General features: G+C 37.8%; 1 protein-coding gene across 1 annotated transcript in view; it reads right to left on the reverse strand.

The window, feature by feature from the left end:
• The window catches only part of LOC103472133 (CMP-N-acetylneuraminate-beta-galactosamide-alpha-2,3-sialyltransferase 1-like), a 7,300-nt gene extending 1,069 nt beyond the window's left edge, over window positions 1–6,231 (reverse strand). Inside the window, exons 1-5 of the mRNA XM_008421529.1 lie at window positions 6,034–6,231; window positions 4,910–5,106; window positions 4,649–4,828; window positions 3,341–3,386; window positions 3,149–3,268 (exon numbers count right to left, since the gene is read on the reverse strand). Of these exons, the coding sequence (XP_008419751.1) occupies window positions 3,149–3,268; window positions 3,341–3,386; window positions 4,649–4,828; window positions 4,910–5,106; window positions 6,034–6,231 (741 nt within the window). The remainder of the gene's footprint in view (window positions 1–3,148; window positions 3,269–3,340; window positions 3,387–4,648; window positions 4,829–4,909; window positions 5,107–6,033) is intronic.
• Between the last annotated feature and the right edge of the window lie 6,671 nt (window positions 6,232–12,902).

The raw sequence follows: 12,902 nt of genomic DNA on the forward strand, positions 1-12,902 counted from the left end.
TATCGATGGGGAAAAGGCAGACTGACATAAACCTTTTAAAACAACGGAAACAATTTCGGTATTTTGATTATTGAAATTTAAAAGTGCTGTGTTGTTCTATCACACCCGTTTCATACCGGACCACTTACAGCTCCGGTGTTAACGCTATAAAATGAACGCTCTCTATCGTGGTATCACYCATGGAGGGATTWCTTTATTTAAATGGGTTCATTTTTCAGAGGGACACAAAGTGAGGGTATCGTGATTTTAGTAATTACATTTTTATAAGAGCGATTTTCTGTTGTCCTCCCATGAAAGTGGGCAGCCTTCAAACAGAAATAAAACGCTTTTTAATATAAGTTGCTGCTTTGACATGATCACAGAACTGCCAAAACATATGTACAAAAGGAGAGCTGCCATCGATACAGTTGCAGCCAGGCATGATTTAATGTTACGAAATACAGTTTTAGCAAGTTGCTCAAAGTCTAAACTGGTATTGTTGTGATTGTAAGATGTAAAGTTTACCTTCGACCAAATGCCCCCCAAAAGAATCCCAGCGTCCCCCTTTTGTAAAAATTTCTGCCAATTTCCCTTCTTATCCTCTTTCCTCTAGCCATGCCCAGCGCCACTTGTTTTTAATTCCTTTCTCAAGTAAACGTGTTTCTTTACCGGGTGAGACAAACTCCATCTTCTTTCATATCGCATTTGATTCAACCGCCGAAGTCTGAAATTTGACTTACAAATGAGTTGCTTACAGTGTGCAAATCACACAGGCATAATCAGGGAAGATTACTTCTTCTCATACCTGGAGCCGTCCTACATGATATGGACATGTGCTTCGGCTAGTTGACATTTTACCATCTGTGTGATATTTAGATTGTTTTATTCATTGCATTTATTGCGCCAGTAAAAACGCAAAATTTCACCAAGTATTTTTGATCTAATTTCTAGCGCAAATTTCATATTACGTGTGAAAACAGACAAAACTAATATGCGAGTAACTTTTCAGCAACATAAAGAAACTTGTTTCAATTCAGTAATTCTTGAATAGATATATAGATAGATGGATAGAAGGGCAAGATTTTGTTTGGGTGAACAAAATCCTGCCTAAGATCAGTAACTGTTAGCGATCAGTAGCACACTGCTGCTGGTTGTTTAGTGTACTACGGAGCAGAAAGCTGACGTCGTTTCTCCCCACAGTCAGTAGGTGGCGCAGGTTGCTAAATCGATAGTAGCCACACAAGCACACCCACTAGAAGGACACTAACGCACCCACTACAACACATTCATTCTGTTGGCTAAGAGGTTGCCAGGCCACTGTGCCAAAAGATATTTTCAAAAGCGAGCAGAGAGTCACTTTTGTGTGAGCGCAAGGAGAAGTTCTAAGTACAAACGTTACAAGTTTTGGGAAGAAAGACATAAGCTGTGTCCGAATTCAGGGTCTGCATCCTTCGAAGGACGGATTTGTAGGCCGATTACGTCATAACGTGGCGACAAGGCCTGTCGGAATTCAAAGACTCTTTCAAATGCGTCCTTCTTTTCCCCACTGCAAATTCATTGCGTGTTCCAACAAGGCGTTCAGGCAGAGCGTCAATGGCGGTGAATAGCGACAAATTATTTAGCTATATAACACTTTAAATGACACAACGTGATTTGGTACAACGTTTTTAGGCGAGAATGTAATTGTGTAAATCTCAAATATCTGCTCGGTTCATTAATACATCACCTAATTGCAATATTGCTCTGACATTTTCGGACCTGTCTGCTACCGCTGCGTTAACAGCCAGCTCCCCTCGCCAGCTGTCAGCTGGCCGGGCGCTCCAGGTTYGGTAYACCGAGAGAAAACGCCTAACTCCTGGCACATTGTTATAAAAACTCCCGCTAGTTTTCCCCAATGAGTAGGAGTTAAACACCGATATTATTCAGACAGGTCTGGTTGAAAAATGTTTGATTTATAAAGTATTTCAAAGCAGAGCACATCGGTTTGATTGATTAATTAAAGTTAAGCCTCCAAACATAATAGGTTTATTTAACCGTAATGTCCTATCAGTGATGTGGAGAGTATTATATTTGTAAGTGAATAATTTGTATTCCTTGTAGAAAAGTGCAGTACACATTTGAACATTTTAGAATCAAACTAAGAGATTTCCTTTTTACTATGGAACATCCTTTACTATAAAAGGTGAAGAATAATATAGAAATCAGTAATACATGACTGAAAAACAAACTTCGGCTCTGTTTTTTTTTTCTTCTCCTCTCTTTGCTTCACGCTATCACGGTTGCTAGGGAACATAAGTTACGCTGAGGTGGTGGGGGGACAGTTGGTGAAGGCTAGACCTGTCCGAATCCACAGATATTTTTCTTCCTGTCTTAGTTTATTCCCGGCCTTCAAAGGACCCGTCCTATGTAGACCAGTCCTTCGAAGGATGCGGACCCTAAATTCGGACACAGCTATAAGGTCCTGCTTTCAAAATAAAAATGTAAGCATAAAAGTTTTGAGATCAAAAGACATGAAATCCTGTTTTCAGACTGAAAATGTGTGCTCTTGAATTATAGCAACAACAAAAAATTCACCCATATATTGCTAAGTACGCCACAATTTATGTTATGTAAATATAATATTTAAGTACTATACAGCTGCGTGTGCATAAATTGCTCTTATGTTTCTGAGACTGTTTGCTTGAAGAAGATCGAAGTCAAAACTCTGACTTAGTTAAAGCGTCTAAAACGTACCAATCTTCTACTTCTTTTATTAGGTTTTACGACACATAGGGAAAACATTATTTGATTGCTACTTTTTTTAGACTGAAAAGTGTAGAAGATCTTAGTTTTGACGCCAATTGTGATCTTTGACCAATTAAATGGTTTCCCAGCATACATCTGTAATGGTCTGTATTTTACTCCCTGACATAAAAGGTTTAAATAATAACAAGAGCTGTTCTCTTGAAAACAGTATGGTAGAAAAAAAAATAGGGGAAATCAAAATGGACTGAACATTTATCCACCAAAAATGTGGTGAAAAAATGCAGCTGCAGTTGTGTTACCATTTCTCTGCAGTTGATGCAATTATTCTATATATAATGACTTATTAAAACAAACATACAAAAAAAACAACAATGTATGTTGGAAGAACTTCATGGTCTTGGTAAAAAGTGTCAAACAGTCTTACCTCATCGCAAATGTGAAGTGCAAGAATAAAAGTCATGAAGCCAGTGGATGGATACCGTCCTTTTTTTCCCAGCCAGACCACATGAGAATACTTCATGAAAGCTGGGTTGACCACCATCACCTGTTGCCAAAAAAAACCCTTATATAAATCATTGCAACCAGAAATAAAACATTAGCTTTACACAAAACTTACCAAATCTCTGTTAACTTTAATGTTCGGTTTCATGAATTTGTGTGATCTGATGGAAAAGAATGGCACGAGTAAGAAACAAATGGCCTTTTTCCTGTAGAAAGCAGTTTATTTCACATGGCAGAAGGTTAACAGACCATTGAACATTTAAACTTCAATGTATCTTCTTGGCATTTTTTGTGACCGACCAGCATAAAGTAGTAAATTGTGAACTGGAAGATACAGCATACATGGGACTTTTTTTGACAACATTTTGCAAAAAATACCTAGAACGTATTCAGCCCTTTGAGTCAACACTCAAATGGCCTCACGGTGGGAGCCTATAGCAGGTATAGATGATGGATGGAAGAATATATAAATGATTTGTTGAAATCATAGTTTCAGTACTGTTTTGGTTTGTCTCTGTGTCAGTTTTGAGTGTCTACTAACTACATTCGTAAACCATCTACTTTGTGAATGCCTTAACCACAGTCAAACTGGATGGAGAGCACCTGTTATCATTGAAAGTGGTTAGCTTTCATGCTGCATTGTGTCAAATGAACCAAAACAAGTTGAGCAACTGGTTCACCTTCTTGCCTATTGTGGTGCTGCACTAAGAACCACTAAAGGAAACACCATAAAAACCTCTGAAGAAGACACTGAATGCAACTTCCTTCTTCACAAAATTTAAACTAAAATGGAGTGGCATCAGATTTTAACGGGTTGTGGGATTTCTCTTGATTGGCAAAAGTCTATGAGCCAAATTCCTGTGTTTGTTTTGGTTGTATTTACCCAGAATTCCATGCGTTATAGTCTGCTTCCTGCTTTTGGAGAGGTCTCCGGTCCGCTTGGTGTTCACATATGCATTTAAACCCAGACCGATAGTTCACTTTTTTGGTCCATATCAGAGTTCGATTACGCATTCACACCTCCCCAAACAAATCAGACGGTTTAGGCAAATGAACTAGAGTTAAATGGGCTAAACAGGCTGGTGTGAATTCACCCTAAATTACATGAGTCTGGATCCAAGTCGGGGTTCTCCTGAAGGGCTGGTGGCTGTGGACAACTACGTGTAGGATCGTTAGGATTATCATTTGCAAAATCCTTTTCTTTAATGTCACAATTATGTACAACTTTGCGTTGGTCAATCATTTAAAATCTACAGCGAAGAATGTTACCGCTAAATTTGAAGCGGCATTAACACATTTTCAAGACTATGTTAGAGTTCTCATTTTGTTCAATATGCTAATGTGAATGCTTGTTAGGCACAAACCAAACACTGTTCACAGACGAGTCCATAAGGAATTGGACAAAGTTGAAAACATGACTTGCCCATTGTAAAACGTAGACGTGGTGGCCTTTATGGCCCACTCAATATCCAATATCTTGAATGGAAACAGGACGAGATGAGTGGAGTTATCCAAATCCACAGCGCTCTCAGGATACATGACACGATGAGTCGTTCTGGTCCCCACATCGTTTTCGTAGCCTTTGATTTTAGCAAAGTTCATTCTGAACACGACAGAATGACAAATTTAACCATGAATGATATTTTTCTGGATGTTTTTCTTCCAGCAAATTCTTGACATCTACCTTATAACAATGTCCTGGAAATCAATTAGAGGTCCATAATGGGATCCTTTCAAGTTAACAGAATTTCCCACCACGGCACAAGTCCTGCACTTGTTAGAACTGGGTCCTTTAAGATCAGGAACAGGAGGAAATATCTGGAACAGCTTGTGCACCGTTGCATTATAATAACTGTAATTGCGACGCTCATTTTGGAAGTGCTGGAAAGAAAGCCAAACACATTTTATTGCTGGATTCAGTTTTACAATTTTACAGGTAAGGTCTTTGTAGGATTTTTATAGGTTGTAAAACTTCACTTTTACAAAGTGTAGGGTTGCCACCCATCCCTTAAAATACGGAATCATCCCGTATTGAACCGATATGGGACGCTATTTGTTCCGTATTTCTTTAAATGTCCGATAGACACGCCTATCACACACCTGTCAAGGCTAATTGTAACAATAATGACCAAAATAAAACACAGGATCTATTAAGGCCAGCTAAATTGTCGTGGCAGGATGTAAATAGGACCCCCAAGAAAGCTACGGACCGACGCTGTTGTCACAGTTGCCTAGAGATGGACACTACGCAGCCACGGTGAGCTGCTATCAACCCGCATCTTTTTAAAACATCCTCAAACCGATACCATCATGTCCTTAGAAGCAAAACTTCTCATAAAGTACAGACGTGAGGGAAGACTCAAATCCCAGGCTGAACATGTTGGTGAGGATGAATACAGTCCATTAAAAGAAATGTGTTCATCATCGCGCGGTGTGCTGTATGTTGTCAGACAGAATGGATCAGGAGAGGAACTGCAGACCCATTAGAACCTAAAAAACCAGACACCAGAGTCTCTTCGTCCCTCAATCATCTCCTGAGGCAGATACATATGGTACAGAACATTTAGCCATGATTAAGTTTTTTATTGTGGTTTTAGTAGACTGTTATGGTTTGACTATTAAATAAGCAATTATTTGCTTATTTTGATAGACACACTCTCATGGGGTGGGCCATCCCACCCCATGAGAGTAGAGCAATATGCGCCGTGGTGAGCGTACCTTATTTTAATTTCTGATAGGTGGCAACCCTACTTAAGTGAAAAGGATGACACAGTTTTACAACCTAGAAAAATCCTACAAAGTTCTTACCTTCCACCACTTAAAATCTTCTTCAGATAGCTTGGTGTTGGCGGTCAAAAACGGTTCAATAGATCGTCTCATGTGTTTTCTGAGCAGCACGTCGTTTTTGGAAAAACACCTCTCACAAGGACACGTGCTCTGGTTCTTAAGCTGGAGCTGGAGCTTACGACTGAAATCTGAACTCCAGAGCACAGAGACGGCGGCCATGAAAAACAAGAAAATCAGCAACTTCAATTTAAATGTCATGCTGGATGGACAGCTCTCGTTCCGTGGGCTTCAGTCTGGGAAGAACAAGAAAAACACACATCAACGCTCACATACCTGAACATCTGTTTACCTAATGCTGCACCTGCCAAAAATAAAAGCTCCTCAAACTGTTATAGTCACAGACATTCACATTAGCTTGTCACTTCTTCAAACCTATCAAATATATTAATTACTTAGATGTTTCTTGCCATACAACAATAACTAAACTTTATAAAACACCATAAAAAAAAACCTTTTTACAGTCTAATTTCTGTTTTTCTGAATTTCACCAATGACTTACCCAATTTGAGACCTTCTCCTGAGCTCTGGATAAGTTCGGTTCCTTATCTAACGAAGACTATGTTTGACAGACGGTGAAACAGACATAAAGTGCTTTATAGTTAAAAACAGGATTAGTGAAATACCAAAGATGGTGAAGAGGTGTGGTTTGCTGATTTAGTATGTTATCTATCTATGCATGACAGCAAATGAGCTATGTATTTTTTTTTGTTTGTTTTGTCTTGCTTTTTGTTGTTTTGTTTTGGTATTCCTGTGAAAAAGAATTTCTTGAGCTAAAGATGTTATTCTGGTTTTTATTGGTTTGATCTGATATGAAGAGGGCTGAAAGTTGAAGCCACCATTTATACACAAGCTTGATACACATTTTCACAACATGTCAGTCCCTGTCAATCAATATCACTTTGACTTCAAATAAAGCTCATTTGCTGTCAAATTTAAATAAATATATCAATGTATGAATATATAAATGTATCAAAAGGCTGTCCTGGGCTGAAAGCCGTTTAGGAAGAAGAGCTGTTGAGAGATGTTTTAAGATCTGGCTTCAGCAGGGGTAGGAAGAGGCTTCTGAGGGAGATGAAACTGGCATGAAACCTGAAAAAACCAAAGCTTAACTTGTCAGCTTGTTGCATGTTCCACATATCCCACAACCATCCCGTCACTCTCATACTTTATTTCTTTTGTTTCAAGCCTCTCTTACTTTATATCTTTCTCTCTATCTCTCTCTCTCTCTCTTCATAATGTCGGCATGGTTACTCTGTGTTTTAATGCGTAGGGTGTTTTTACAGCATTATAGTCCTAAGGGGGACTATGTTCAATTGGGTGGGATTGCCCAAAAAATTCACACTTTCGTTTAGTTTGGCTCACTTTCACACTGGACTTTTGGGATGTTTGGAGCACCAGGAGGAAGGTCTAATGCTGTTCTTGTGTACGCAATGTTATATGTGCTAATGGCAGAGAAACTACATACCGTTACAGGAAAACTATTTATTAACCATCATCGGTAGCTATGCTAACTAGCCTTAGCATTCATGGCAGGATTTGCTATCAGGAAGAAGGTGTAGCATAGCTGAGCGCAAGGGAGTCAAGGGGGAGAGTCAAGAGCTTCATTGACAGCACTAAAACCCTCCTCCAGGCTCTGATTGGTTGTTTCTAGTTAGCATTGCCTCCTCTATTAACCCTTTATTGTCCTGCGGATTCACGTTCTTTCTTCAACTGGAAGCTGAATTTGTCACAGTAGTTTATGTTCAAGCAATCCAAAACTCAAGTATGAGGGTTTTATTCACACCTGACACATTTGATTTGCTTTAAATGGACCAGAGTTTGTTCCCGTCGTGTGAAAACACTGCAGCAAGCTCTGGTATGAACCAAACAACTGGGCCKAGACCCTTGTTTTGAGGTGGCCTCAGTTCGCTTCCAAACAAATTTTGCCCCACTTCGCTTCAGGTCTGAGTACAAACCGGCATCGGTCCGAACCAACTGTTGGAGGTATGAGTCAGGAAGTAAAGAACAGCAAGGGCCATAAGAAAGAATCAATAGGAAACCCAGAAACTAAAGCAAACTCTAAATGGCTTTAGTTTCTGAGACTGGAAAGGCTGGAATTTTTTTGTTGTTGAAAACAGTTAAACAAGTACATCTGCTACTTGAATCATTCAACTTCTGTGGAAAAGCCAAATGACACCACCCCATGTCGGAACTAGCCAGTCATTTACTTACACATATTTCTTATACGAGTAACACATGGAAGATGATATCAAAAATGAGGAAGTCAAGTCAAGAAAAAAAAAAATGTTCTTGCAATTCCTGTTTGGTATTTGCCATCCTTAAATGACAATTTTCAAGGAAAGTAACTGTAAAACTTTGATTTATGCCATCGCTTCATGTTTCCTCCTCTTTAATTATAAAACTATGTTGTTATTTTTTGACTTCCTTGATGGTTATATGAAAACACAAAGCACCATACAACATGAGCTTTATCAATTATTAACAGTGAATAATCAAAAGACGATCAGAGATGTATATGTTCTAACAATTGCATATATTATAGCTAAATTAACATGGAAATTGTTTATGACTGATAAATTTGAACAGCCATTTCTACACCTATTTTGTCCACAATACCGATTGATCGTTTTCATTTTCAGGTCAAGTTTATTTGTACACCACAAGGCAATTCAAAGTGCTTTACATGAAAAAAAACATAATATGTCACCAAAAACTTATATAGAGCAATATTTCATTATAGCACAAAGCAATGGAGGTTTAATATTAAAAATAAAAAAGTTAAAAGGTTTGGAACAGTATTCCATTTAATCTATTGACAAGGGGGTTTGGTGAGATTTGCATGGAGAAACTGGATATGTTGTGCTGATAGTTCAGTTGCGGGAAAAAGGCAAAAGACAGCCAAGAAAAGTCACTGGTTCAGGCGTACTGTGTTTTAACAGTAACATGTGTTTAACTGCAACAAAGGAGTTATGGGAACAAACAAAAGTCTCTCATAAAAACAAACTCTCTCTCTCAAACTGCCATTGCCCACCAAGGTTAAAAATCATTTATCTTTTCCTTCTCTGACAGTTAGTCAGAGATAAATCTGTGAGATGGGAAAAATGACAAGTTTGTTTGTATCTTATTCTTTCACATACTTATATGTATCTACATAATTACATCTTCAACATCTATAATATTGTTTTCAATTTCTTGATGGTGGATTTAACTGACCTCCAGAAGACGTTCAATGCCTCAAATTCATTTTGTAACTCAAATTTTAGCAAGCCCTTTTCAACAACCTTTTCTCTGATTGGTTGGAGTGGATTTTTTTGTCTTCATGATTGACAATCATGGAATCAGTATTGCTGGGTTTCAGACACGTGACCCGGATAATGCGCGAAATTCGGATGGAGCTCCGGAAGTGGATTTCTTCAAAACAAAGCAAAATGGATCACGAGTACAGTAATGCCCTAAGTAGGCTGAAATAGACGAGGCATCTTGAAAAAAATCCATGTTTATATTTAGGATATGATCCGTATTATCTCAATAAAAAGGACTTGTCATATAATCTTGAGGATTTACCCGCGTCAAGACAATCCATATAACTATCTGGTGCTGCAGAGTTCATATTATACGACAAGCCAGAAGAAAGTTTTCAAAAGCCTGGAGAATACAATCATTTAGTTTCAAGTTGGGTCAAGTATTTAAAAGAAGCATTAAATGGCTGTCGATTTGTTTCTGCCGGGTGAGTAGCAATTTGTGCTATTTTAAGTAAATGTTATTTCTATGAGCTTGGACCTCCTGGTAAATAAATTATTTAGCTTCTGTAAACCCAATTCATGCTGGAATTGTACGTTAATGTTGAGTCACAAGACACTGAATTTAGGTCCAATGTAGATCAACCATTCGCAGCGATATACAGAAAACCCTGTGTTCCTGTTTGGCCACGAAATATTCATTACCAGACACTAAGTATGTGACGGGATAGTTACAGCTCACGGTGACTGTATGGCTGGGTAGGTTGTATTTTTTTTTTTTTTTTTAGTCATTAAAGTCGCTGAAAAAACATTATATTTTCTGTCTGGGACTTGGCACTGAGCTAGCTGCTAATAACATTAGCACTGAAGACAACCAAACTAGGACGTAAAAATAACATATTTTGCCTTACATACAAATGCTTGTCTTAAAATAACTGTCCAACAAAATATCTAAAAATACAATTTAAACAATGTGATTGTTACCTGTTATAAAGTGGTGCTGCAAACTCTTGCATTGTTAGTTTCCGCACCTCGTGTTTTTAGCCTAAGATGGTTGATCTACTTTTCTCCTCTTTTTTCAGTAAAAAAATTTGTTAATTTTAACTCCCTTTTAAACTTAATAGGGAGTTAATTTTAATTTTTACAATTTTAATTTTTAAAATTAACTCCCTTGTGACCAACCACTTTCGAAACAAGATTAACATTTGTCTTTCTCTCTACTAGAACGGTTGGAACAACAGTACATGACTCAGACTTTAGGCATTTTGATGCTGGATCAACAGAAATAACATCAGTGCAATGTCATCTGAAACCCAGCAATTGCCAGAGCACAGACGCGTTGATACTACAACCACTTGAAGCACTCTCACTCTGGTGATCTCCAATCAACTCATTAGCTGCTTTTTCATTACAAATGTGTGCAAAACTTTGTCAATATTCCACTAACATCAAAACAATCACAATTTTGCAATTGCGGTGTTCACATTAAATAGGAAACACAATTGAAATCACACGTTAATAAGTTTATTCATGCATTAAAAAAACTTGCGTCATCCTCCTCCTACGACTTCCTGTCGTCTTTGTTGTGGTTGGCGCCAGTGGCAACATCGGGTTGTTGATCATGTGAAAAAAGTGTTTCCATTGATGTAAAGCTAAAAAAAATCCACTTTACATAATACTGCCCTTTTAAATGTTTCTTCACACAATTCATATCTGCTTTAACATCTTCAGCTTCTGTTTAATCTTGTGTCAGTTCATTTAGAACTGATTCTAATATTCCAGGGTGGAGGATGAGAGACAGGATTTACCGGCCCATTGCGTGCATTCTGGTCGAAGCTCCACTTTTACACTGCCATATCACAGAAGAAGATATGGAAGCTGGAAAAAATGTATTTGAGCACCAACGTATTGTTCCTCCCTGAAGTTCTGTAGTCATCATGTGACAAACCTGAATGACGAATAACTGTAGGGTTTTTATCAGGTTTCTTCAAAATGTGTTTTTAGCATTTGTGTTTTTATAGCTGTATACGGTACAAACAGATGATTACTGTTATTGTGTTGTACAAGTAGTAAGCTCACAAAAATTATCCATAGTAGTATTTTATTTATTTTATTTTACTTAAAATTTTGCTTACTCACAATTTCACTTGCATTGTCCCTTACACATGTGACATAGGATTTATTGTGATTTATTTATTCGACTGCATTTTTGAATTGGAAATCCATTTAATATTAATCCCTAACCCTTTAAATCCCCACACAATATTCTCAATTATCTTTCTCTAGAAAAAAAGTCCAGACGCAGCAAAAAGGTGTTTGAACATAATATATTTAACTGTTTTGTCTGTCAGTTCTGCATCACTATTAATCTCCACATATTAGTTTTACAAATCATTTACACCAAATTGTTTTCTTATTACCACAGAAGAGAGTCCAAATACCAGCAATTATACATGTGCCACAGTTTGGGAACCGTGAAACCATGGCGCTAGTAATACTGGCATTAGCTACTGTAGGTATGAATGTATTAGCTTTATGATACCATAAAGCATGTCTCTTCATGCTTTATGCTAATACCAGCTTCCTAATACCAGGAAGCTGGTATTAGCTTCCTGGTATGAAGCTAATACCAGGAAGCTAATACCAGGTATTAGCTTCCTGGTATTAATACCAGGAAGCTAATACCAGGTATTAGCTTCCTGGTATTAGCTTCATACCAGGAAGCTAATATCTTCACGAAGGTATTAGCTTCATGGTACTGAATACTTTTGCTTCAGTACTATGAAGCAAATACCATGAAAGTATTAACTTTTGTACCATGAAAGTATTACTTTAAGGACCATGAAGGTATTAACTTTATGGTCCTTAAAGTAATGGTACTGAAGCTACCGGTAGCTTCAGTACCGGTACTTAAGCTAATATTTTAACTGAACTGCTGAGAGTAAACGAAAAGCGCTGCCCCCATGTGGCTGTTCCTTCTTGCAGTAGTAAGAGACTGCTACAAGTTTTTATTCTAAACTTACCTCATTATGTAGATCTCCTCAGATTATTTTATTCCAACCCCTAAAATGAATAATTTTAGCAAAAAGAATGCTTGCTTCATGAAGTTGCAATTTCAGCAATTTTATTCTGTGTGGGATTTGTTTTTTGCCTGTGGCTTCATATAGCAGAGTGGAAAAACTAAAAGTGTTCCTAGGTCTTCTTGTTAAAAATATTTGCTAAAAACATTCAGATTCTACAGTTGTGGTGGAATTAAAGTTGCCATGATTGGCAATGGAGTCAGAGAGAAGAATCTAGGGTGTCCTGGGGGGGGTTCCGTACAAGATAGACAGACACCTTGTGTCACTCATTAACTCTTCTGTTTATCAAATGTTTGTGGATAGAAACACGAGTTCAACAAGTTAAAGTTCCCAAAACCAGTCGCAAACATACAACAGACTGTAAGAGAAAGAGAAAAGGATCAATTTGTTGCAATAAGTGGCCTAGCCAAAGTCCAGACCTTAACCTAGCTGAAATACTGGAGTTGGCTTTTGAGAACCCAAAGTTGTCTATCATAATTGCAATATATGTTTACAGAAATACAAAATAAAA

The sequence above is a fragment of the Poecilia reticulata genome, linkage group LG11, assembly GCF_000633615.1.
Source record: "Poecilia reticulata strain Guanapo linkage group LG11, Guppy_female_1.0+MT, whole genome shotgun sequence".
NCBI classification, from domain to species: domain Eukaryota; kingdom Metazoa; phylum Chordata; class Actinopteri; order Cyprinodontiformes; family Poeciliidae; genus Poecilia; species Poecilia reticulata.